The sequence below is a fragment of the Cryptomeria japonica genome, chromosome 3 (genome assembly GCF_030272615.1).
Source record: "Cryptomeria japonica chromosome 3, Sugi_1.0, whole genome shotgun sequence".
In the NCBI taxonomy this organism is placed as follows: Eukaryota; Viridiplantae; Streptophyta; class Pinopsida; order Cupressales; family Cupressaceae; genus Cryptomeria; species Cryptomeria japonica.
In genome coordinates, this window is record NC_081407.1 from 459,424,410 (window position 1) to 459,449,494 (window position 25,085).

General features: G+C 37.5%; 1 protein-coding gene across 3 annotated transcripts in view; it reads left to right on the forward strand.

Moving 5' to 3' along the window:
• LOC131062417 (transcription initiation factor IIA subunit 2) overlaps positions 1–24,719 on the forward strand; it is a 40,226-nt gene extending 15,507 nt beyond the window's left edge. For 2 of the 3 annotated variants that reach the window (XM_057996072.2, XM_057996071.2), the window contains exon 4: positions 24,349–24,719. In XM_057996072.2, coding sequence (XP_057852055.1) covers positions 24,349–24,489 — 141 coding nt within the window. In that variant the 3' untranslated portion in view covers positions 24,490–24,719. The remainder of the gene's footprint in view (positions 1–24,348) is intronic. The other variant, XM_059218402.1, reaches the window with a different exon arrangement.
• Positions 24,720–25,085: the final 366 nt, after the last annotated feature.

Genomic DNA, 25,085 nt, shown 5'->3' on the forward strand with positions numbered 1-25,085 from the left:
TTTATTTCTGCAGTAAGATCTATGTCTATATTATCTAATGGAATTATGGCATGGACATTTATCTGGTGGGATGGATCTTCAGGATATTAACTTCCCTACTCATTGGCCTTGACAGATTAGGGGTTTCTACTCCCTCACCGTTCTAATTTTCCTCACTGATGGCTTTGAAAATGTGGGGACATCAGTGACATCCCTGTGGTGGCCTAAGATGATGGTCACAACATTTATTTTGTTTATCTTTATACTTTATGGTTTTGACTTTATTCACCTTGAGATTGTTAACAGTCTCTTCTAGTTCATATTTTTTTCATGCACAATGATCTCTTAAAGATAAGATTGGTTGATAAGTGCTTATGAGCAGGGAAGACATAAGTTTTGCTCTCAATTTATTTCCTCTTAATGTTGAAGACCTGTCACAATTTTTGACTTGCACACAATTTTTCTCGTAACTCTATTATAATATTCTAAAAGATGACTCCACACAGTTCAGAAATGAGGGGTATATATTGATTAGGAGTCTACAACAACCTCATGGTTATAAGCATTGTTGGTAACGAGGTTGAATGATATGCCATGTCCTGGAAACACAATCATCATGCATTTTACATCAACTGGGGGCATTAGTTACAACTATAGGCTAAGTCACCAGGTTCGGCCGAATTTCATCCTTGAAGTTCGAAATTCGCCGAACTTCAAAAAAAAAAAAAAAATTCGTTAAAATTCGCCGAACTTCAAAAAAAAAAAAAAAAAAATTTTTTTTTTTTTTTTTTAATAAATTTTTGGCCTTCTTCTTCTGTTAATATTTTTTAAACACATCTTCTTTTCTTTGATTAAAACCCATTAACCTGTTCTTTCTTTAGGATATTTATGTCTGTTAGAACCCTCAATTAGGATGAGAAAAAAAATGCTGAAGATGATAATTGATTACCCAATCAGTGAGGTATTCCAGTATTTGGTGATTCTGTTATTCTCATAAGATGAGATAAAGATGTTACTTACAATAAACCTTATTAGCAATTCATATGGAACCATCCCCCATATGAAAGATTGGTTGTTTTATAGAATATATCTGGCATATTTATACATATGGCGAACTTAATTCGAATTTTATACATTTCGAATTTTTCCCTCATCGAACTTCATTCGAATTTCAAAGTTGTCGAACTTCGAATTCGAATTCGAACCTGGTGACTTAGACTATAGGGATCTAAGGGCTTGAAAAGCCACCTCTGAATATAACAAGAAGGTAACAAGAGCTCTCTTTTCTTGCGCATGATTTTTTTTCATATTCTTGGTATGTCTCAATCTATTATTAAGGTTAGGCAGGGTATAGAGTTCTTAAAACGGTATTGTCACTGGCACTGTAGTGATAATAGGTTTGCAGTGTTTTCAACAACATTTGAAGAGCTTTTCCACGTTGTATCCACCAGTTTCTTTATCTTTGCATTGGCTGATATAGTGGACTGTAGATTTGATTTGGTTTCTGCAGTAAGATATGTGTATTTTCTTTAGTGGGATCATGCCATTGCCATTGATTGTGGGGTGGTCGGGTAGGGTTCTTTGAATACTAGCTTGCAAACTCGTTGGTTTGTTGCAGAAGTTTCGTTAGAACTTACCCTTACATGGCAATGTGCCTTGTAAAGTTTCTTTAGTTCATCATTGTTTAGACCTCCTTTTATAGATTTATGAGCAAAAATTGTTGGCTTTTTCATATTGTGGCAAAAGAAGGGTAATAAAAATAGTAAATATTCTTAAATTTTTTAAAAGCACATCCATAGATATTCCAAAATGTTTGTTTTTTTGGGAAATTTTGGATTTGAGCTCCTGGCTTGAATCATCAGCCCAAAAGTAGCCACTTAAAATTTAAAAACAGTCCATTGATTTGTCCAACTCTATGCACAACCATTAAAACATCACATGCCACCAAGAGTGGTGGGAGGGCCATGTGTCCTTCAGCTAAATAGCAAACAAAGGAACGAGGGGTGGTTTAAAAATTAAAAACTTCTCCATCCTTGACCAAGATGCAATATGTTTGCTAAAGGATGCTGTCAAAGGATCTTGTTCCACTCCATGATTGGTCAACAAGTCTTTAGTAGAGTTTGCCTCTTAAAAACAATGCAAAAATACAATTTCCTTAAAGTGCTCCCTCTAGATACCTTCTGAGATTTGAATTTGAATGGAAGCCTCTATGAAGCCCATTAGTCACTGCGAAGGAATCATCTTCTATCATCAATCTCTGAACCCCCAAGAAACAGGCAACTGCAATCCCTGTACTAATCCCTTCACATTCCATTTCATTATTTGCATAAATAGACAGGAAAAGAGAGCCTTCGTGAAATAAAACCCCCCACTGTCCATGTGGAGAATCATACATGCCTTTACTTTGCCTGAGTTGCCCCATGACACCTCATCAAAACTCAGTTTGGTAAAACCGGCTGGGGTTTTAAGCCAAATTGCTTTTTTCCTTTCTATTTGCATATCACATAACCCCATTGATGGGGGAGATGCAAAGATAATTTTCAGTTTAAGTGCAGATTCAAAAGCTAAATGAGATTCTCAAAATGTCTTGAATCTATATATCATTTCCCAATTCTTGCCTAACTCGGTTATATATTGAAATACTATATGAATGCCTTCTAGATTGTATTGGTGCCTCAAAATCCTCAAGATAGGAAAACATAAATATTGTTGTAAAACTGTAAGTATTTTGTGTTTTAAAATCCATGCTAATTTTGTCACAGAGGTTTGCACTATTTTTGAGTTTTCAACTCAACAACCCAGTGTAACATGGGATGATCTCACAGTGTGGACTTTGATGCTTGAGACCAACCTCTAGAGAGGGCTGGTTCCCTTGGAGCTCACCTAATTTAACTTGTGGTACTGCTGCATACTTGGAAAAAGGATAGAAAGAAACATGAAATGCAACTAAGACTAATAAGGTGATTGCAATCAAAATGGTTTTAGGATCTATATTGCTGTTTTGGACACACAATATGATCAACTTCTCAAACCAAAATATACACAATTCAGAATTTCTGATGTACTTTGCAAAAATGTTTCATAACTAGGTTGGAAATACTAAGGATAGTGTTAAGAAGAAGCTGGAAAAGTTGTCACAACTTAAATTCTATCCCTAGTTGGTTAAAACTAGTCATAAATTGCAAAAATAAACATTTTTCTGCATGAAGGCAATGAAGATGAGACCAAAGACAGAAATCAAGAAGAAAACATCATCACAAGATTATATGAACCATGATGAAAAAACTTGCACGATGTCACTGCTCTTAAGAAGGTAACAAAAGCTTAGTTTTATTGATAAAAGGTTTTACAGCACCTATACAAGTCTGAAATGCTTGCTTCTCAGTCTGAAATTGAGTTACGATGAGTTACAATACAAGGCAGATGTGAGAGATCCTTGTTTCAGGGTACAACGCTTTATCCAAAATGCAAGAACTAACTTTAAAAAGAAGCCTAATGCTGTGCAATAGGTTGCTACAAGAAAGGAATATGCATTTGAGAAAGAAATGACTTTTTACATTCCTTGCTTTGTCAAATCCTCCTTGGGCGTTCAGTTGGTGTGTTGCTACTTTTGAGGCCCTTAAAATGCTCCAAAGTGATGGTTTCATGAAGAATAGTCTCCTACTTCAACCCATCCATTGATAGTGCCCCTCAATCAGCTCCTAGATGACCTCAACTGGTACTAACTGGGTCGAAACTGCCTCCTCAAACTCATCAACCACTTGAACAAGTCACCAACTTGCCCTATATTATCTCTACTTGCCCAACAACTGATCTCTACTCCTTCAAACTGCTGTCATCTTCTTCCCATGAATATAGGGTATGTGTTTTTCAAGGCTTTGAAGGTTGGTAAAGTCTTCTGGGCGGATGGAAAGTAATTGGGGCCATTTGAAGCCTTCAACATTACTTCATACTGCTCTTTAATGTCCTGAAACTGTTCTTCCATGGGTTTACTAGCCCTGAGTAGTCTTTGTTCAGGTCAAAAACGTCATGAAACTGAGTTTGGTGTCTTGAAAGATTGGTGACCTTGTTTGAGAATTAAATTCTGTTGTTCTCTATTCAAACCCTGACCATACTTGATACCACTGTCTCTTTAATGACTGATACCCTTTTTTCTATAGGAATGTCTTAACTATATCTTTATTGTCATTCCTTCTACAGTAAGTGCTCCAACAGATGTGTCTTTGCTTTATGGCAGTACTTCAGCTTCACTTCTGTCATCCTTTAATGAGCTATGACTGCATTCCCTGTCTTCGTGTGCCTTTTGACCGTCATAGTGTTCATCTCTTGGATTTTTTCATGTCATGTTTTCCTCTCAATGCCGTGTGATCTATATGACAGTCATTTGGTCTCTTAAGAAAAACTCTTTTGTTTTGCTCTTTTCACATGATACTTTCCTTTGCATACTGTATTTTTTTTAATATCACTTTTCTTTGTCAAGCATCATATACAACTTAATATGAAATAACAATGCATTTGTAAGCAGCCCTATCTGCCTTCTAGCATGTCATTTCTATCTCATTAAATCCTATGCACTGTTAATTTCGCTTTCCTTTTTACCATATCTGTCGTAGGACTGTCTTTTAAAAGTATGCCTTTGGGTCTCGTAGCTGCTGTCATGACTATTGCTTCTACTTGCTACATTCCATTCTACCTCATGATATCTTCATGACTGTCATATTGGTTACTCTGTCCTCTTTTAGAGCTGTTGGCTGTCTCTTTTGCATTTTGAATCTGCCTCTTTCACAAGGATTATGTATCATAATATGGCTTTCGATCCAACTACAGTCAAGAAGTCTTCCTTTTTATTATCTCTGCCCTTTCAAGCATTCTCTATTCCTCCTTTAATAGATGTACTGTCATTTTGGTCTTCACAATCTATGAGATGATTAACAAACTAACTTTTCCAAGTATTTTGACAGTTAGTTTATCATTAATAGTGAGAAGGATAGTGTAAAAATGCAACTAAGGATAATAAATAAGTCATGCTAGGTTTCACATCAAACAAGACAATGTTGCTCTCTTTTAACTTATTATAATAGACCTATCTCCTCTTCCTGAAGCTACTGTCTTGGCCACTCTTCATGAGGAACCTGCCCTTTACTTCTACATACAATTCTGTCCTTTGTTTGTCTTAGATGCTCACTATTCTGTCATGGTTCATGCCTCACATGGTTCAGCTTCACTTCTGTCATCCTTTAATGAGCTATGACTGCATTCCCTGTCTTCGTGTGCCTTTTGACCGTCACAGTGTTCATCTCTTGGATTTTTTCATGTCATGTTTTCCTCTCAATGCCGTGTGATCTATATGACAGTCATTTGGTCTCTTAAGAAAAACTCTTTTAATTTGCTCTTTTCACATGATACTTTCCTTTGCATACTGTATTTTTTTTAATATCACTTTTCTTTGTCAAGCATCATATACAACTTAATATGAAATAACAATGCATTTGTAAGCAGCCCTATCTGCCTTCTAGCATGTCATTTCTATCTCATTAAATCCTATGCACTGTTAAGTTCGCTTTCATTTTTACCATATCTGTCCGAGGACTGTCTTTTAAAAGTATGCCTTTGGGTCTCGTAGCTACTGTCATGACTATTGCTTCTACTTGCTACATTCCATTCTACCTCATGATATCTTCATGACTGTCATATTGGTTACTCTGTCCTCTTTTAGAGCTGTTGGCTGTCTCTTTTGCACTTTGAACCTGCCTCTTTCACAAGGATTATGTATCATATTATGGCTTTCGATCCAACTACAGTCAAGAATTCTTCCTTTTTATTATCTCTGCCCTTTCAAGCATTCTCTATTCCTCCTTTAATAGGCCTATGTACTGTCATTTTGGTCTTTACAATCTATGAGATGATTAACAAATTAACTTTTCCAAGTATTTTGACAGTTAGTTTATCATTAATAGTGAGAAGGATAGTGTAAAAATGCAACTAAGGATAATAAATAAGTCATGCTAGGTTTCACATCAAACAAGACAATGTTGCTCTCTTTTAACTTATTATAATAGACCTATCTCCTCTTCCTGAAGCTACTTTCTTGGCCACTCTTCATGAGGAACCTGCCCTTTACTTCTACATACAATTCTGTCCTTTGTTTGTCTTAGATGCTCACTATTCTGTCATGGTTCATGCCTCACATGGTTTCTTATATTTTCACTATTTTGGAGACCTCAAACTTGCTCTTGTCGTCCTGTTCTTGAGTGTCAATATAGCGATCTTCATATTTCTGCCCTTTAGCAAATTGAAAACATTGCTATGATCTCTTTCCTGTCAATGCTTTAATGGCTAGGACTGTCACTGTTACTTAACAAGGGTTAATCTTAACAAAATCTTTTGATCTTCTTTCCCCAAGATTATATAACTCTCTTAACTTGACTGTCTTCTTTCACTTTTCTTTCCTCAAGATTATATGACTCGCTTAACTTGCCAGTCCATAACAGCAACAAAATTAAAAAAAAACGCATGGAAAAATAACAAAAGAGGCCAATTTTCATAGCATGGTTTTTCTACCCTATCCAAGACCACCTCTGTCTTATTGCTACCTCCTTACCTTCTTTGTTTTCTTCTTTATAACTGTTATGGTATTGTCCTTTTGATTGTTTCAGAATAGAAATTGACCGCTTTATGTAATTGTTTTCCCTTATAAGCAGCTTTTCTCTTTTCTTTATAATTCGCTGCTGCATCAATTTGACAACCACTAGCAATTGAAGCTTGTGTATTTGATGAGTGCCATCCATGCTTGAATACCCTGTCACTATGAAAACCCTGCAATGAGTCTTCTACAATCTTTTTCTTACCCGGGGTGCATAGGTTTTAATGTTCTTATCACTCTGCTCTGCCATACAAGTGAATTCATCCTCACCATGAGTGTCAACTTGTCTTCCTTGGAAAATGCATGGACCATTTTTTAATTGTCATTTTGTGGGGGCCTTCCTTCGACAAGGACTGTCATTCCTTGGAGCCTTTTTATTTTGTCATTTCCTTCCATGAACTGTTGATCTCATTGTGATTGTTATGCTTTCATGCATGACTGTCTTTTAGAGGCTATCATGTGTTTACCTCTACTTGACACCTACTCTCTGTCATTTATCGTGATCCACCACAACTCTTTTGAATTCTACCCCCTATGTCTTTGTTCATTACAAAACACTGTCCTCTTCATTAGTGCTACCTTGGCACCATTTGGCTGTCTCTATGGATCATCCATCCTTAACAGGCCTCTTGCCTGTTCATGGTGGCTTTTATTCATTGTTTGGTAAATCTTTTACATTTTTCTTTTCTAAAAAGGGGGTGTCTTTTTTTGCTTCACGGATTGTCAGTAAACCTTTGATTTTCTTTGCCTGCTTTTTGCTGTTGATCTCTAAGATTTTTCCCCTCAAAAACTGAAAAAAATGCATTCTATTTTTCTATAGGTATCAAGGTGAAAGATTTGATATCTAAAGGTAGGGTTTGCAATACTTGACAGAGATTACAACAAAACGAAGGTATTATCATGTCATATGGCTGCTACATATGCCGCAGAGACAGAAGAAGCTCATGCACACCATGTTAGACTATCAAATGTGTAAAGGAACTCCATGCATGAGTGTCACAAGAACTTCTATTACCCTCCATTATTCAATATATGCATCAACATCTTCCATGAACTAAGGCATGAACAAGTATACAAGGCTCTTTTATCCCACAAAATGGTTAAGGATTCTCATTGAAACAAATTGAGGGCTTCTCAAAACAAAACAATGAACCTGTCCCTTAATTAGCCATACACATGCATGGGCATGTATGTACTGACCAGGGTGATCTTCAGGGGTGAACACGCTTTTGTCACTCTTTTCTCTTACTGTGAATGCATTCCTCACGTGGAAATGTCCTGCAACAGCCTTAATAAGGCAGTGAACTTGAAAATAATGAATAGGCATATGCATATGCGCACATCCTTCATGATGAAACTGAAAATAAGAGTATAGCCAGTTTAAACTTCCTCTTTGGCCCATTCATTGAAAGCCTGAAACCTAGGCTGCCATGACACTTCGTAAGACTTTGCAAAAAAGACCTAAAATAACATAAAACCTAGAAAGCACACTCTTTCATTGACCGTAACTCTTTTTCATGCAAAAAACACTTTCCCTAAGTTCTTGCAACGTGGATGATCTCTCATGCAATGCTCTTGCAACGTGGATGATCTCTCATGCAACACTCTTACAATGTGGATGATCTTTCATGCTTCCAAGGGATTTGAAGTCACAACATGGATCCTTGACCGAGTGAATGTATTTGATAGGCATAAGGCCTTGTGAGCTTAATTACATGCTAAAGTAATTTTCAAAAAGTAATAGTTATCACATGAAGAACCTTTGAAAACCAAAACCAAACATGAGGAACAACGTGAGCAATTGCCTAAAGGCTATTTTGATTGAGGGCCAAAATAGACCAACAGCTAGTTTGACTGAGCGTCCTACAAGAAATTCATTGATTTCTTTAAAACGCATAAAGTATTATTGTAATTCATCAAGTCTTTCCAAATCTGATCAATTTTCTACTTTTGAGTTTTATTGAATTAGGAAATAGAAGTCTAGTCTTAGGCATAGCTCGCTTCTTCATGCAACGGTTCAAACTTTAAAGTTTTAAATATTCAACGTTTGTGGGTATTGATGACAGTGGTCATGTAGTTGAAAGGAGGGGACTTTACATTGATGAAGTTGTGAAATATTCTTAATGGGGGGTCAAAGTTGTCAATTTAATACATTTTAAACCAAGTCCCCTGCTGGCCACCTCCTGCTGTCACGTAATGTGTCTTCAAATCAGAACAACATGCAATAAATGCTTGACAACAAATTAGTAGAAGCAAACCATAATGGTGACCACTTCGCTTAATTTAGAAATTGTGGTCATGTCATTAGATCCTCACACAAAGCACCTAATCAAGTGCACTAGAGCATTGAAATGATGATCCTAGCAATTAGATAAAGCTCTTCAATTCTTAGAAAAGGGTAGAAAAAGGGGTAAGGGGTACTGTTTGTGTCACAACAACCTTGAGCAACAAAGAGACATCAAAGTGTGTAAGAGAAATCCTAAGGTCAAAGACAAGATGTAGACTTATGTGAACTCATCTCAGACAAAGATCAATAGAACTCAAATTTTAATATATTATTAAATGCTATTCTGGCTGGAAATATTGCAAGAATCAATAGAACACAATATTTTAATATTCTATTAAATAGCAAGATCATTTTCAAAGAGGTTCATTCCTTATATAGAGATTGGAGAATGAAATCATCCAAACAGATGAACATTACATGACTCACTTAAAGCTAAAATGTGAACTTAAAAAATAGAAAGAAACCCCTTGCTACTAAGGTGGCTTTATTACAATTGTAAGCCTTATCTTTTAATAATTTAATATTATTCTAATACCCTCCCTTAAGGCTTACTTCACTTAAAACATAACAAACTATAAACACCCTCAACCAAGAATATGTCATTCTTTAGAAGTTTTCTTTTGAAAACATATCATACACTAGGTAGGACTCTATCAAGCTGCCTCAAACCCTTGTAAAGGTGTAGCTCTTGAGCTGAATTCCCAAGTTCTTGGATTACCTCCTCGCCAATCTCCCAAATCACATCTCTACTGAACCATTGGACAACAATCCATGTTGAGCTACTTCACTCTCCATCAAGTTGTCTCATAACTCTTGTAAGGGTATGATTCTCAAGAATTATACTCCCAAGAAAAAACCATCCATTTTGAGTTTTATCTATATTGGGTTCTTTCTTGTTTTCAAAGTGTGGGCTTCTTAAAATACATGCAATTTATTTGTCATAGTAATCTTTTTTGGCTTTTCTGGAAATGCAACTAGAGGATCTTCAACATGGGGAGAAAGTGTGTCGACATTAGCTTCAAGAAGTACCTCAACACATTTTTCTTAAAGATTAGCATTCCATGGCCGTTGGGGATGGGGGGACAGGTTTCGGGAACGGGGGGAGAAAGGGCCTAAGTTTGGGGACAATGGGGGGACAGCGACAGGAGGGTGGCAGGGTGGTGGTGCTGATATCGTTATACATATACTTATAGTACTTGAAAAACTAGTTGTGAAAAGATGTATAACAGTATAAGAATTACATTTCAAATTAAACTATAGGAAATTAGTAAAATTATAAAATAGCAAAATTTGAAATACTAAATACGAAGATTTCTTGATGCCAAATAAAATTTGACAAATGAAATTGTCAAATTGGAGATTTCTATTATATTGAAATTACAAATATCTGATATCATACAGATGATTACATGATACATCATTACAATGATTAGCAAAAGCATTACGAAAGACAAAATGCCAAAATTTCAAAACTCAAAATGTAGTGAAAGGAGGCCTCTAATCATCTGCAAACTCCTCATCAGTGGAATTGCTGGACTCCTCACGGTCAAAATGCCAAAATGTCAAAACTCAAAATGTAGTGAAAGGAGGCCTCTAATCATCTGCAAACTCCTCATCACTGGAATTGCTGGACTCCTCACGGTCAAATATCTCTCAAACTAACACCAACCAACTCTGCATCTGAAGTGGTAGGATCCTCATCAACCTGTGATGGCTCCTTTGGGTCTACATCCCATTGTGCCGTTGGACTCTCTTTGTACACAAGTGTCTTGCGGTCAATGAGACGCAAAGCACTATTTACAACCACAAGCTTCTCTGCTCTCTTAGAGGTAAGTCTATTCCTCTTAAGAGAGTGGATGAAGCTATATGTAGACCAGTTCTTCTTAGTAGCTGAAGAACTAGAAACTTGGGATAGCATACAGATAGCTAGAGTGGTAGTCAAAGATTTCAGACCATGACAATTCTACCACAAAAGTAGGTCCTCCTGTGCCATAGTTTCTATATCCATCTTTGCTACGTCTGAATAACCCCTAAGAGTGGCAAATTTCGTCCACTTAGTGCAAATTATGCTGGCATCTCTAGAATCATACATCTTCTCTATGCACCTAAAGAACCCCGCCTTCACCTCGTCATCCTGAATTGGTGTAACTCTACTAGGCTTAGCCTTGTACAACTTAGGATTCAAGGCATAGGCAGCCATATGCAACAGAGTGTTGAGTTTGTCTCATCTGCGCTGAATGATTGACCAAATGTGCTCATTGTAGAATGCTAAAGTGGGGTCCTTCACTCGCACAACAACCCTCATCTGGTTAAACATATAATTGATGCATTCATACACCTCTTCAAGGTTAGGTGCATCCCCATCTTCATATCTGATGACCTGGAAAATTGGAGCAATGATGGAGACTATGTATTTTGCATCAGTCCAAAACACATCACTCTTCACTATCTCCTTCACCCTTCTCCCCTACTTTGTCTTGGCCTCGACCCACCTATTCCACCTTGCTGTCATAACCATGAGTTGCAGTGTGTCTTGCAACTCAATCATTCTCTCTAAGAGAATGAAATAGGATGCATATTTGGTCTCAATTGGTTTCAAGAACTCCTTCGAGAAGGTCCTGAAGAGTGCATGTGAAGTGTGGTGGTTGCAGATAAACATCTACACATATCTCGCATCGCTGATCACTCCTCTAATCCGGTCAATCTTCCCCATGTCTTTGAGTGCATTGTTCATGGCATGCACACATGGGGTCCACCAAATGTCTATAGGCTGCCTCAATAAGTTTCCTTGCTGCTCTACACACATGGGCTGCATCTATCACTACTTGGACCACATTTTGTGGCCCAATTTCCTCAATAGGCTCCCTAAGGACCTCAAATTGAAAATCAGCATCTTTGTGATCCCTGTAGAATCAATTGCTCTGAGAAAGTATGGTCCCTCTACACATGTGACCATGATGTTGATGAGTGGACGATGGCTAATGTCCGTCCACCCATCCATAACCATGCTGCATCCAAGGGCCACCCAACATGCCTTAATCATCTCCATCAAAACATTGATCTTGGAATAGCTCTTATCCAAGATTGTGGTCCTTAATTTGGTCTCACCTGGTGGCACATATGATGGTCCTCCCTTCGCGACCATTGATATCTCCCTATAATAAGGAGATCGACCTACATGAAATGGGATGCCATTGGCAAAGAACCAGCCTAATGAAATCATCTATATCATCCTTCAATTGCACATTGAACAAATCAGCTATGGGGTTACTTTACATCTTGCGTTTTCTTGTCCCCTTAACCTCTCATGATTGGGCCATGACACTGGAAGTGGACATAACTCCTCTCGTTTGCAATGTATGAGAAGAAGTATGTTGCACTTGCTGGCTCTGCTGAAGGCCTGCCTTAGCAAACAAAGTAGTAGGGACTGCAACCACACTGTCATCTGGAATGCCCCAAAGCTTGTTGATCTCAATTCTGTATTATATGTTTTTAGGTTCTAAAAAGTGACATGGATCCGCACCATTTCCTCTCCAAAAAAGGAAGTGCATTTACTCTAGGGATGCTGCCAAACCATGTAAGACCACAAATGTTGCATTGCCACTTCCTTGTGGCCCCACCTATCCCTAATGTGCCTTGTATTTTTGAAGCAAACTGTTTTAGAGGAGATTTAGGATTATAAGGACCCCTAGCATACTGTGCCAACAACTCTGAAGGGCAACCTGTATTAGCTAGTGCACTTGCCATGGAACTAGATTGGGCTCCAGGATCAACCCCATGGTCAACCCCCTTAGCCTCAGGTTCATAATCTAAATCATTTCCATTATGAGAATGGATTTCCATCTTATCCTCACTCATGTCATGAGAGCTCATTGTGATAGTGGCACTGCATTTCACAAAATAAAAATAAATTCAATAAGCATGTAATTTCAGCCTAGTTTAACAAAATAATAAATAATAAATTTAAAATTTGAAATTTCAATTTTGAAAACAAAATTTAAATTTCAAAATTTGATGTTGAATCTTGAGGACCTCAAGATTCAACATCAAATCTGATTTTGAAATGAACCAAAGAAAAAACAAGTTTAAACAACAAAAAAATTGAAAATCAGAAAATGAAACAAACAAAAAACAAGAAATAAGCTACCTTGTGCTTGAAAAATCTCTCCAAAATGTTGTAGAATCCTCTTCCTTCTCTTCTTCTTGCTCTTTCTCACTCCTCTTACACTTGCATTGACTCTTTTTATTTCTTCAATCACTCTTTTTTGAGTTTTTTCTCCTCTTCACCTAGCTTGTAATAATAATCAGAATTAGAAATGTGAGTGAAATAAATAGATTTAGGGGTTTTGTAATGCATTGGCGGAAGGGGTGGGACCCACATCAAATTAGGTTTGTCCCCAAACCCCCCAAAATTGCTCAAAATAAAAAAAAAAACAAATTTTAAACACTTTTTGACGTGTTTTGATGGGAGACTTCTGTGCATCTCCCTGCCCCTCAAGAGACGCCTGGACGTCTCCCAAGGGGTCTGGGAGACGCCGAGACGTCTCCACGTCTCCGGTGGTGCATCGGTGGTAGTGGCGGGACAGCGGGGGACGACATGTCCCTATCTTTCTGTCTCAGAGACGTGGGCCTGAGGGGGGGGGGAGACGCGTTTCTATGGAACATTGTTAAAGATACCCATAGGCAAGTGCATGACCATCCAACCTTTTGAGTCTGCTCCATCTTCATTGTGCTGGTCATTTAGAGCAACTCCAACAAAAATTTCCATTTCCAAATAATATAATCAAACTGAATACTTTTAAATCTTAGTACCTTCTCTCTGAAATTTTGAATAACTTTTGGACATTGATCTGCATAAAAGCATCACACAAATTATCCACTACAATCGACAAGCCTTTAACAATATCCAATTCCCTCATGCAATGACATGCAAGCACATGCAAGCAACATGCAACTCACATTCAATTTATTTTGCATTAAAACTCCTACACGATTCTTTAAAAAAAAATCATTGTAATTTAGGAGGAAGAACTAACCCATTTTGGCTCAAAGCAAATTCATTGGAATAAGTGCTAGAAAAGTGCTTGTGAAATCTTTCAACACTTAATGGGATTTTCTCGAGTCAATTATCAGGACTATTAGTTCCTTACAAATGATATCTCAAAATGCTTGTAAGAAGAATGCTTGAAAATGTTTGGAGCCCAAGGCTTTATCGTTTTTCAATGTAAAGACAACTGACCTTACTTCCTTTGAGCCAAAGGGATTGATTAGCATCTTATTTTGACTATCACTAACAGAGCACGGAATAACTTGCGTAAAGGGGGAAGAATCTGTATGATACTGAACTTCCAGTTTGGAGAGCAAGGTTGTGAATAAATGAACCATTTTCCTGCAAATATGAAGTTTCCGACAAGTTGGAGAGAACAATGGCATTCCAATCCTTAATTGAGTTGATTCTATTTATGGGCTTGTATGCAAGAATGACTTGTGTTATTACAAAAGCTTGCACCCTTGCTAAGCTATCAACTCAACAACCTTGTGAAACATGAAAACAACCTCGAAGTGTGGGACCTTGCGCAAGGGGTTGAATCTCCGGAGAAGGCCGACTTACTTCTTCAAATAGGTGTAGGTGTTGAACCAACTCAACACTTCAACTAACTCTTAAGCCTATCCTAACAAATTGCAGAGGTAAAGGGAAGAAAGAAATGCTTGAAATAAAAGGAGGTGATGCACCAAGAAGAGATTGTTCCTCTCCCCACCCGAAATGGCACAAGGAATCAATTGAAAAGTCCAAGAGATGCACAAACTTCAATTGCATGAGTGACCCAAACGCATATGTGGAGGTTAGAATTTTCTAAGTGTCAAGAGGGGAGAAGGATTCCCACAAAGTCACACTCAGAAAACAAGTTAAACACAGCATACATGTGAAAGGAAACCACAAACATACACTTATAATGGAGGTAAGAACACATACACATCATACATAAGTTGAAGGAAGGCAAGAATGGAGATTTTCAATTAATCATAAGGCCAAAAGCCAATCTTACAGTTGCAGAAATGCAAAAATAATTACAAGTCTTCAAGAGAAGAGAAGAGCATATGAAAGCTCAAGGCAGCAGGGAGAGAACCCTTTACAATGAGGCTTAACAGCCTTATATAGAGAAATGGGTTACAATGGTGATCATGACCCCTGCATGTTAGTCTAGAAGTGCAGGGAAGTGTATGCACTTGGCTTGTACATGCAAGCAACCTAGCCATACCTCAAAAGGCAATTCTAAGGAAGGTGGATTGACTAACCTTCCAAAGTCAGTCATGACATAAGTCACCAAGCATGGCCCCGTACCTTCCTTGATGGAAATCCTGCCAAAAACACTTAATGCACCCTTGTGGCTCCACAAAAGAAAGTGTACAAGTCACCAAGCCGTTGGAGCATTAAAAGCCTTGAGTGTCGATCATGCCATCTAGAAGTGTCGCCAGGAGACTTCGGAAGCTCGAAATCCCGAAGTGAAGAAGACAAGGGAAGAACTTCAGAACCTTGGGGTTCCGGAGTTCCGGGATAGAGAGAAGAAGAGAAGGAAAAGGCCTTCGGAACTTCGGGGTTCCGAGAAAGGCAAGGGAAGGGAACTTCGGAACCCCGAGTTCCGAAAAAGGAAAGGGCTAAAGAGAGAAGGGGAACTTTGAAACCTGGGGGTTCTGGAGTTCCGAAAAAGGAAAGGGCTAAAGAGAGAAGGGGAACTTTGAAACCTGGGGGTTCCGGAGTTCCGGGCAAAGGAGATGCTGAAGAGAAGAGGTGAAGGAAAGGAAGGCTAGGAACTTCGGAACCTCGGGGTTCCGGAGTTTTGAAGAGGGAAGGAGAAAAGGGACTTCGGAACTTCGGAACTTCGGGGTTCTGGAGTTTCGGAGAAACTAGAGAAAAGCTAAGGGAAGGAAGGGAACTTCGGAACCTCGGGGGTTCTGGAGTTCCGTAGAAGGAAGAAAAGCGGCTAAGGCAAAGAACTTCGGAATCTCGAGGTTCCGGAGTTCCGGAAAAGGAAAAAAGGAAAGAGACAAGGGCAAAAGAGAAAAGAACTTCGGAACCTCGAGGTTCCGGAGTTCCGGGGAAGAAGAAAAGGAAAAGGCCAAGGCAACACTTCACACTTCTTGATTCTTCTCTCCTTGATCAACTGGGGCTGCGCTGGTCCATGGAACATATCTCTGATCGGTTCTCACTGATGGACCAAGGGTGTCATAAAATGACAACAACTTGTTCAAAAAACATTTTGTTCTTATCACTATATTTAATCCATTTCCCCCTAAATTTCCGACTCCAAAACATCTTCTCTTTGGTATAACACTCTTCCAAACTCTTCGATATACCCAATTCCTTCTCCAGCACCAAATTTGAGGGCCCATTCATTTGAATAGTAGAATTAGCAGATTCTAATTCCGATTTGGTTACTTTCTTCTCTGATGTAATGTTTTTGAACATTTCAGAATTCCATATTTTGAGGTAGGATTTAATACTTACCAACTTTTGTGCAAAGAGAAACATTTTAGATCCTTTACAAGAATGGTTTGAAGACCACCACTTTTTAGCCATAATATGACTGTGGATTGGGGAGACACATAAATTCAAATTTTTAAGGATGTCTATCTGGTGAAGAGTCTAAATTCACCTTCAAAGAAATTGGGAAGCGGTCAGAACCAGAAATATTAAAACCAGGTGATTTGGAAATCCATTGGGAGATCAACCATTTTGGGAAATTAAAAATCTCTCAAGCAGAACAACAATGCTACAAAATCCTTCTGTTAAATGAAGAAAAATGCCCTACTTTAGAAGCCGCATCAAAAGAGATAAGTCTTCTTACTTTGTGATTGTATCTCTACCCTCTTGTTCATGAAAATACCCTGTAGTTGCATTGCAGTCGTCTTCTAAGAACTAAACTTTACTAGTCCAAGAAGAAAGCATAACAGATTTTCATCCCAAACCTTCTTTTTGAATTGGGCTGTTTAGGTCCATTTACATACACAGAAGCCCACAATAGTTTCATAAAATTTTTATATCTCACAAGCAATTCGGCAAGAGTAATGTTCTACAAGAGAAGTTTTAATCCTTCCAGGTTCCAAAAAATACAAATCCCACCTAATGCCCGTGAAGCATCAACAGCTAGGTGTTGCCACATCTTCCAAGAGTGTAAGAGCAGGTTTTGTAAATCTTCGACAGACATCTTGGTTTCTTCATCTTGAATTTTTTTTTATATTAGGAGCACAAAAAGAATGCCTTCATTTCTTTTATTGAGGAACCTTCTCCCTCAGCTGTTTAAAGTAAACTCCAATACGCTACTGTAAACCATCCCCTATCCATTCTTTAGCCTTAACCTGCAACCGAACTTGAACTATCTTCCTGCTCTTCCTTTTTTTTAACGGTTTGATAAATGAAGCTCTGTCGCAAATCCATCTGAACAAAGTGAACAAACCTACCCGTGCACTCAAGGAGATCTACTACTGATTCTGAATGCTGCTTAAGCTCATCTCCTTCTTCTTCACAGTGTATCTTGGATGCCCTAGTTATAGCGTTTTCTTCATTCAAATCTAACACATTGAAGTTTTCTGAATATACGGCTAGACCAAATCTGTGAAGGAACAAGAATATGACCACTGGGGCCAGCTTCAACTGCCTCAGGAGAGACTCTGGAAGGACATTGTGATTTACCTTTTTGCTCTGCTTGGATTTTTAAGTCATGCCATGAGAGAGGGAACCATTGGAGGGACAGAATCAAGAATGATTTCTATGATAAAAGAAATCCTGGCAAACTTCCAAAATGACTTTCTCCTTCCATACTTTCTCTGAAGCTTTAACAGATTTTGCATGCTGATCCTGGATAAAAGCAACTCTCTTTTTGCAGAAACCTTCAACATGACCCTCCTGAAGGCACACCAGACATCTGATTGGGCATACCTAGTGGCAGGGACATATCTGTCCAAATTTTGATGTAAGCACAAAGGGTATGAAGATTAAAAGCTGTAGGATCCACTTATATTAACAGATTTTGAATGCTGATTCTGGATAAAAGCAACTCTCTTTTTGCAGAAACCTTCAACATGACCCTCCTGAGGGCACACCAGACATCTGATTGGGCATACCTAGTGGCAGGGACATATCTGTCCAAATTTTGATGTAAGCACAAAGGGTATGAGAGGATTAAAATCTGTAGGATCCACTTCTATTAGGGTACCTAGAAATCTACCAAATGTTTGATGCCTCGCAAACTAAAAAATTCTAAGGGTAGGCCATAAAGCCTAATCCAGATTTCAGACTCAACCAAGGAAGAGCAGCTAAAAATTTGATTTGGAATCCAACTCAAAAGAACTGCAGTGATGCCTTCTAACATAAAACTAACGACACCTAGAGTCTTGGAGAGACACAAAATTTGAGCAAAAAAGAACTTCCCATAATGAAGATAAGTTCAAGCCTATCTTACCAAAGCACAAAATCCATCTTCGATTCTGAAATACAAATAACACAACAAGGCCCCACGATCCCAAGCTTAGACAGTGAATCCTGAGCAAGAGAAACCACATCATATGACATAAATGTAACAATGTACTTTACAAAACTTTGAGACTAAGGCTGTGGGCCAAATATTGCTCCTCTGGAAATCATCTACCTCCTTCAATGGGAATAGTATTGGCCCCTGTGGCAACATGAGATAGAAAAATGAGGCCTGACAAATCTGATTGTAGCTGGGTCATGTTGAAATTGCACCGCTTGTACAAATGGAGACAATTGAGTCTGGCTTCCAGGGAATTCCTACCCACGAGAATTTGAAAATTTCAAACCTTTATGTTGAGGAAGCCTTTACATTGTGAATCCTTATATTAAAATTAAAATTAGAATGCAGTATATTTAAATAAAATAAAAATTACAGATTTATATTATCTGTATTTAATTCTAATTTTTTCCCCAAATTTAATTGGTTGGTAAACTTTTCCGATATTTTTCTTTGCCGAACTTGAACATGAACATGAACACCAACCTTAAGACATTGTGCTCCATAGAGAGGAACTGCACTTGAGCACTTAACTCATCCTAGATACTACTCAACAACTCTAGCTTCCATATTCAAGTGTACTGGAGGAACTGGCAAATAAACAGCTCACACAAATCAACAAAAAACTGTGGACAAATATTGTGGATCGTATTCGCACTGTTTTCTCAGCCTACAAGGTTAGGACAATTGCTGGCATGAGGTACACATATGGAATAAACTTTTGGGGGCAAGAACTTGGTCTGAATTGAAGCTTTCCTGTTGCTGTATCTTCATAGAAAACTAAGAAAAGTATTATTCGTTGTTGATATGCAGAAAATTATGTGGATTGGTCTGAATTTGTGTTCAAATTGCCATTTTTTTTGTCTGCTGTTAATATAAAATTAAAATATGGGCTGAAATGACAAGTTATTTGAAAAAACAGCTCCTCAAATAAAGATTTGACACATCCCCATAAAAAAATGCTTTTACTACATCCGCAGTCTGTTGTAGGTTGGACTGGAGCAGGAACTTATTGACCGTGCAGTCACATTTTGATTGTATTTGTGGTTGTGTGCTTCTTTTAAATGATGAGTTTAAGTCTAAAATGTACATTGACTAAATTGCATTGTGATTGATTCCGTGACTACATGGATTATATCTAACGATTGCATCTCATCATATTCTTGTGAATGTGTGAGGTAGATTGTTGCAAGTTATCATCTTTAATGGGCAAAATGATAGAAAATCTCTACGTTTATATCGTGAATGTTATATTGCCAAGTGAAAATTTAGTGTCAATTGTGTATGTTGATGTTGTGAGTTGGTGATAGTGCAAGGTATGTTTTGTTTGGTGGTTGTCACGTGTCACTTCGTTTTGAATGGTAACTTCGCTGAGCAAACCTGGAATGTTGTCTTTAATACATAAGCTGTTTTTGAAGATATTATAATAGTTCTTGAAACTGTATTCTATTCTTATAATGATTTAAATTAATTATATTGACAAGCATGTATTTAATGAAATGGATTAAATAGCAATCACTTGCATTATAACTTACTAACTATATGATTAGTTATTGTTAAATTATTAATTATCACTATCTAATCAATGTGAGAAGAAGAATTTAAAAATTAACCACTAAGCATGTAATAAGGGCTGTTTAGCCAGCAACTGCTAAGCACTTAGAGTCTGATGCACTGTTGTCGCAAAGCGTGTGTAAATGGAGACTAAAGTGTGGATATAGCCAAAATTAATGGGAGAGCCATGAGGAGGTTGATGGAGGAGAAGAACGGGAGTACAAAGAGAGGAGAAACAACCATGTTAAAATGTTGTTGATATTTTTTGCAAGTTCGTGAGCAAACTGGAGAAAGTTGCAGAAGTCTCCAAGAGTGTCCAGGTGGTAAATAGATAAGATGGCCTGGTCTTATTCTCCTTGCATACTTTTGTTGAATAATACAATTGAAATGAGTTGTAGATTTTTGAAATAGAAACACTTGTTAGTTGATTATAGCTGAAATTTTTGGTTGAACTTTTAATTCAATAGTGGTCTTAGAACGAAAGAGCCATGCTCAGTTTCCTATCGTAGGCACTGTCTGAGTTGCAATGCTATCATGCTTTCTTTATTTATTTTTTTGTTGCCTTTGTTACTTATGTGGGACTTCTGTGTGTGTTACATACTTTGTCATTTGTCTTGCTGTGGCAGAGTTAAGGCTTGCAAACAATAGTATGCAGAATGAACTGGTGATAATATTCACAGGTTGAAACACATAGTATAAATTGAGCATGATTTCATTTCCATTCTAGTTTTATAAATGTGTTGAATTGCCACTGTCAACTTCATTGGAGGATTCAATCTGACTGCAGTATGTTATTGTAAATGTTTCACTTTGTTAGTCTTTGTGGCCATACAGGTGCTCCATTGAGATGAGATTGACCTTCCTCCTTTGATTGTGTCCATCCATAAGTGTGCTGGCAGAGGCTATCAAATAACTTGGACAAATTTTTAAGCTGAGTCATATCACTATTGTGAAGCCACTCGGTGGGCTGAGCATGCTACCACAATACAAGGGTCTAATATAGTTTTTAAAGTATAAGAATTCACAGTTGATATTAGCCATAGCAATGCTTAGATTACAGGTAGAATGCTTATGAGTGGTGCAAGGCCAAGTGTGTGTGTGCTTAGATGAGAAATCTAGCATGGGACTTAGTCACACATCTACTGGTCAAGGAATAATCAGTGGTTTATAATTCAAAATGTGTAAAGGATCATGTGAAGTTTTATTAGGAAGACACGATCAGTTGGTTGAACATGCACCAGCAGTCAATTTTTTGAAAACACTAGAGGGATTAATCCCACATGCCTTGGGAAGGAATTAGTGGTTAATACAGTACTTAGAATTGAATAGAAGGTGAAATTGATAGAAAGGGGCAGAAGTGATCAAGTGATGCAAGCCATGCGTTTCGAGGGAAAGTGAATATTTAAGCTCAATAGGGACATTGGTCTCAAATGAATCGTATAACTAATGCTTGTAGGGTTTACAAGGTAAGCGTAGAATACATGTATGTGAATGAGAACACTTTGGAGGCAACCCCAGTTTGGAAGTTTGCATGCTTCATAGATTTGGGTCCTGAGTTTTGGAAATGTATTTAAGTTTGAGGTAATAATCCCATATGCATCTGGAGTGGTATATGCATCAGTACCGGTTCTTCTAAAAACTCAAATGTCATTAATTGTTCATAACATCTTGATTAATTTCTAACTAGTTAAGATTATGCTGATAAATGAGTGTATTTCCATTTAGAGTCGTCATCCGAATGGTCAAAATAATGATTAGATGTTCCATATCAATCTAAATAATAAAGATTCTTATAGGTTTCCAACATAAGATCTATTCATGAAATAAAACAACTTATCAATCATAAAAGAGAAGGTTACATAGATATAATCAATGTTTATTTATTAACTAGGTGCTTGGAGGTATATCCCTCTATAACAATTCTTCTTCACTTTCTTCCTTGGAGGTTTTCCTGAGTACTTGTGATTTGGTTGAACTTGCATGTATTCTAAGATGAGTTTTTTAGGTGTTGATTTGTCTTCCTTTACAAGATTTGGTTTGCTATAGGGTCCTGCCTTATCCTTATGTCATTGTAACATAAGTCTGTTTAGGGCAGCTGCCAAGGCTTCTGACTCTGGAATAGCATCCACATCTACCTCAAGTATGGGAATCACATAACCTACTGGGTAGCTTGCTATATTGTGTTTTGATTGACTCTTTCTCATTATCTTCTTGTTTCCTCCCTTACCTCGTCCAATGGTTGCAAGGATACAAAGAAAGAAGGCTGCATGAGGAAAGAAACTTAACAATATATAAATCCAAAGACAAGGATGAAAGTCCCGATGAAAGAATTTCAAGATAAATAACAATCTTCCAGCATGGAGGATGTTTGAATTGTGAAAACATGAGCCCCGCCACTCACTACAAGCTACATGAGACATTTTTTTGCTAGACAATAATATGGCTGACTTTGGTTCTCTGCATAACAATGCTAAATTGAGGGGGCCTCTAAAATTGTAATAGAACTGTTCAACTAGGGAAAAAATTATTCGAATGGCTCTGAAATTGAGTTGTACGTGGAATCGTAGATTGTTTAATGGGGATTCATCCTCCCTCCTAAAACACTAGTATTTTAAGGATTGAGATGTTTCTGGAATGTGGGGATGGGGGCAAAACATTCCCCCACCATTGCCTGCAGGGGGGACATCCCCGAGAATCCTTTCTGAAGCAGGGGATGTTACCCCTGCCGGGGATGGTGAGTGGGCTCCATCCTATCCAGGATGTCCAGGACACTTGGGCATTCCTAGACTGCCCTGGAGATGGCTGGTAGTCCCCTCACTCCAAATAAGAAAAAAAAAACTTAACCTCACTCCAAATAAGAAAAAAAAAACTTGTAATTTCTTCAGTTTCTAAACCATAAATTGCAACTAATATTGGTAATTTCTTCAGTTTTAAAACCATAAATTGCAACTAAAATTTGTAATTTCTTCCAAGTTCTGTGATTTTTTCTTTTCATAGAGATGTTTGTGAGTTTAGGAATACTCATATTTCTATTTCTTGGGAAAAAGCAAAAAGTCAGAGGAATGTGCTTAGACGAGTTGGGAAAGATGCGAAGGAAATCGAAGTGGTCTGAGCTGTTGAGTTGAGCATCTTCTGATTGGGATCCTTTTCTTCATTGCCGCCATTGAAAACAAAGAAAAAAATAAATTTTAAAAAGTAGCCAAATTCCTTATATTTTGTTTCATTGTTTTTTAAAATTTAATACTTAAATGTGTGATGAACATTGAATATGTTGCTTATAAACTATATTCCATGAAGTTTCAAGGATGGGAGGATGCAGGTACGGCTTTTGGGGATTGGAGGATGCAGATATGGGTATTGGGAATGGGGGGACGATGGACAAAAATATGGGGATGGTAGTGCAAATATAATATGGTTCTTGAAAAACCGGTTATAAATAAATGTAGAAGAAATTGTTGTTGAAATATAATATAATATAGCGATTGAAATATGATCTAGTACTTAACAGCATCCATTGACACCATGTGTAGGTAGCATAACTAAGACTAAGACTAAGACTGTCTGGCACCATAACTAGCTCATCAAAGGTGTTAGCAGCAGTCGCATCATCCAAATGGCACAACAATTTCATCACATGCCCTATTACAAATGCATTTATTGCATTACTAATAATCCTATAGTCTAATGCACGTTAATGAATTAATTTTAGCTCAGATACATAACTTGTGACATACATAATGGCGCATAATAAAGATAGAAAAAGAAAATCAAGCTCAGAGAATTAGATTGGAATAAACCAACAAACACTACAACATATAATCAGCAAGATTCTTTATATGCAGGGAATGATATAAGAACTCAGAAAGGAATGTGCGGCTAGAAATGATTAACATTTGACCATCTCATGGGCCTTTTTGAATGGGCATGGCAAAATAAGAAGCCTAAGCAGCAGTGCCTTAGAGAAATTAGCCACTTGCCACAATCATCGTGATGGTTAATAATTGTATACAAAAGAATGATGGCAGTGCCAGTGGGCGCAGCTAGGGTGCTGCTTCATTCATCATTGCACATCTTTTTTATTGTGTGTTTATCGCACCTTTTCTTTAATATATCAATTTATTATAAATTTTACCCACTCCTTTTACATAAAATATAAGTTTTTTTGGGTAGTAATTATGGCAAACTGGTTTCTCGTGGTTCATATTTTCATTTAGTCATTAAGGTTGTATCTCTTTGTCTTGAATTTTAAAATGTTATAGCTCAAAGGGGCTTAACTATTATGGTTTTTGCTTTTTCCGCTTTTTCATGAAGCACTGTTTTCCAACAGCTTACTAGTGGGACGTGTATTATTGCAGGGACATTTGCACACTTACAGATTTTGTGACAACGTATGGACCTTCCTTTTGCAAAATGCACAATTTAAAAATGAGGATTCACTTGAAACGGTTAGCAGGGTAAAAATTGTTGCTTGTGATTCAAAACTTCTTAACCAGTGATTCAAGAATTTGCTGAAAGGAAGTAAGGCCCAATTTCAAAAAGCACTTGGGATACTGTTCTGTGTATGCAGATGCTGCAGATTCTTTTGATTTATGTAATAGCGATATAAAAATATGTCAAGAGTAGAGAATTCCATTCAGTTCTATTTTATTGTTTAATATGTATTAATAGGATTAGCGTTTGGTGACCTTGTAAGGCAAATTAGCGCAATGCTATAGCTGTTTGATTAGTTTTGTGTTTTATTGACCTCCAATTTTAGCTGCGAAATTTATTTTGCCTTAAAGTCTTACATATCAAATAAGTGGATCCAAATTCAGCCTCTTTAAAATCTTGTCCTCACAGAGAATGATAAAGATAATGCATTGAAGTGTTCAGAATGCCATTAGATTTTACCTTATACATCATTTTTGGAAATGGCTACTCTTTTTCTAACTAGTTAATTTTTTTGTCGGGGGGATTTCCGTTCCGTTTTATACGTTTAGCTCAGAATTTCGTATTTTCAAACAATAAAAATGTTTCCTCATTTTTATTATGTAGTTATGACTCCTTTCAGTTCCCTTATATTATTAGGGCGCTTTTGAGTGTCTTTAAGGTA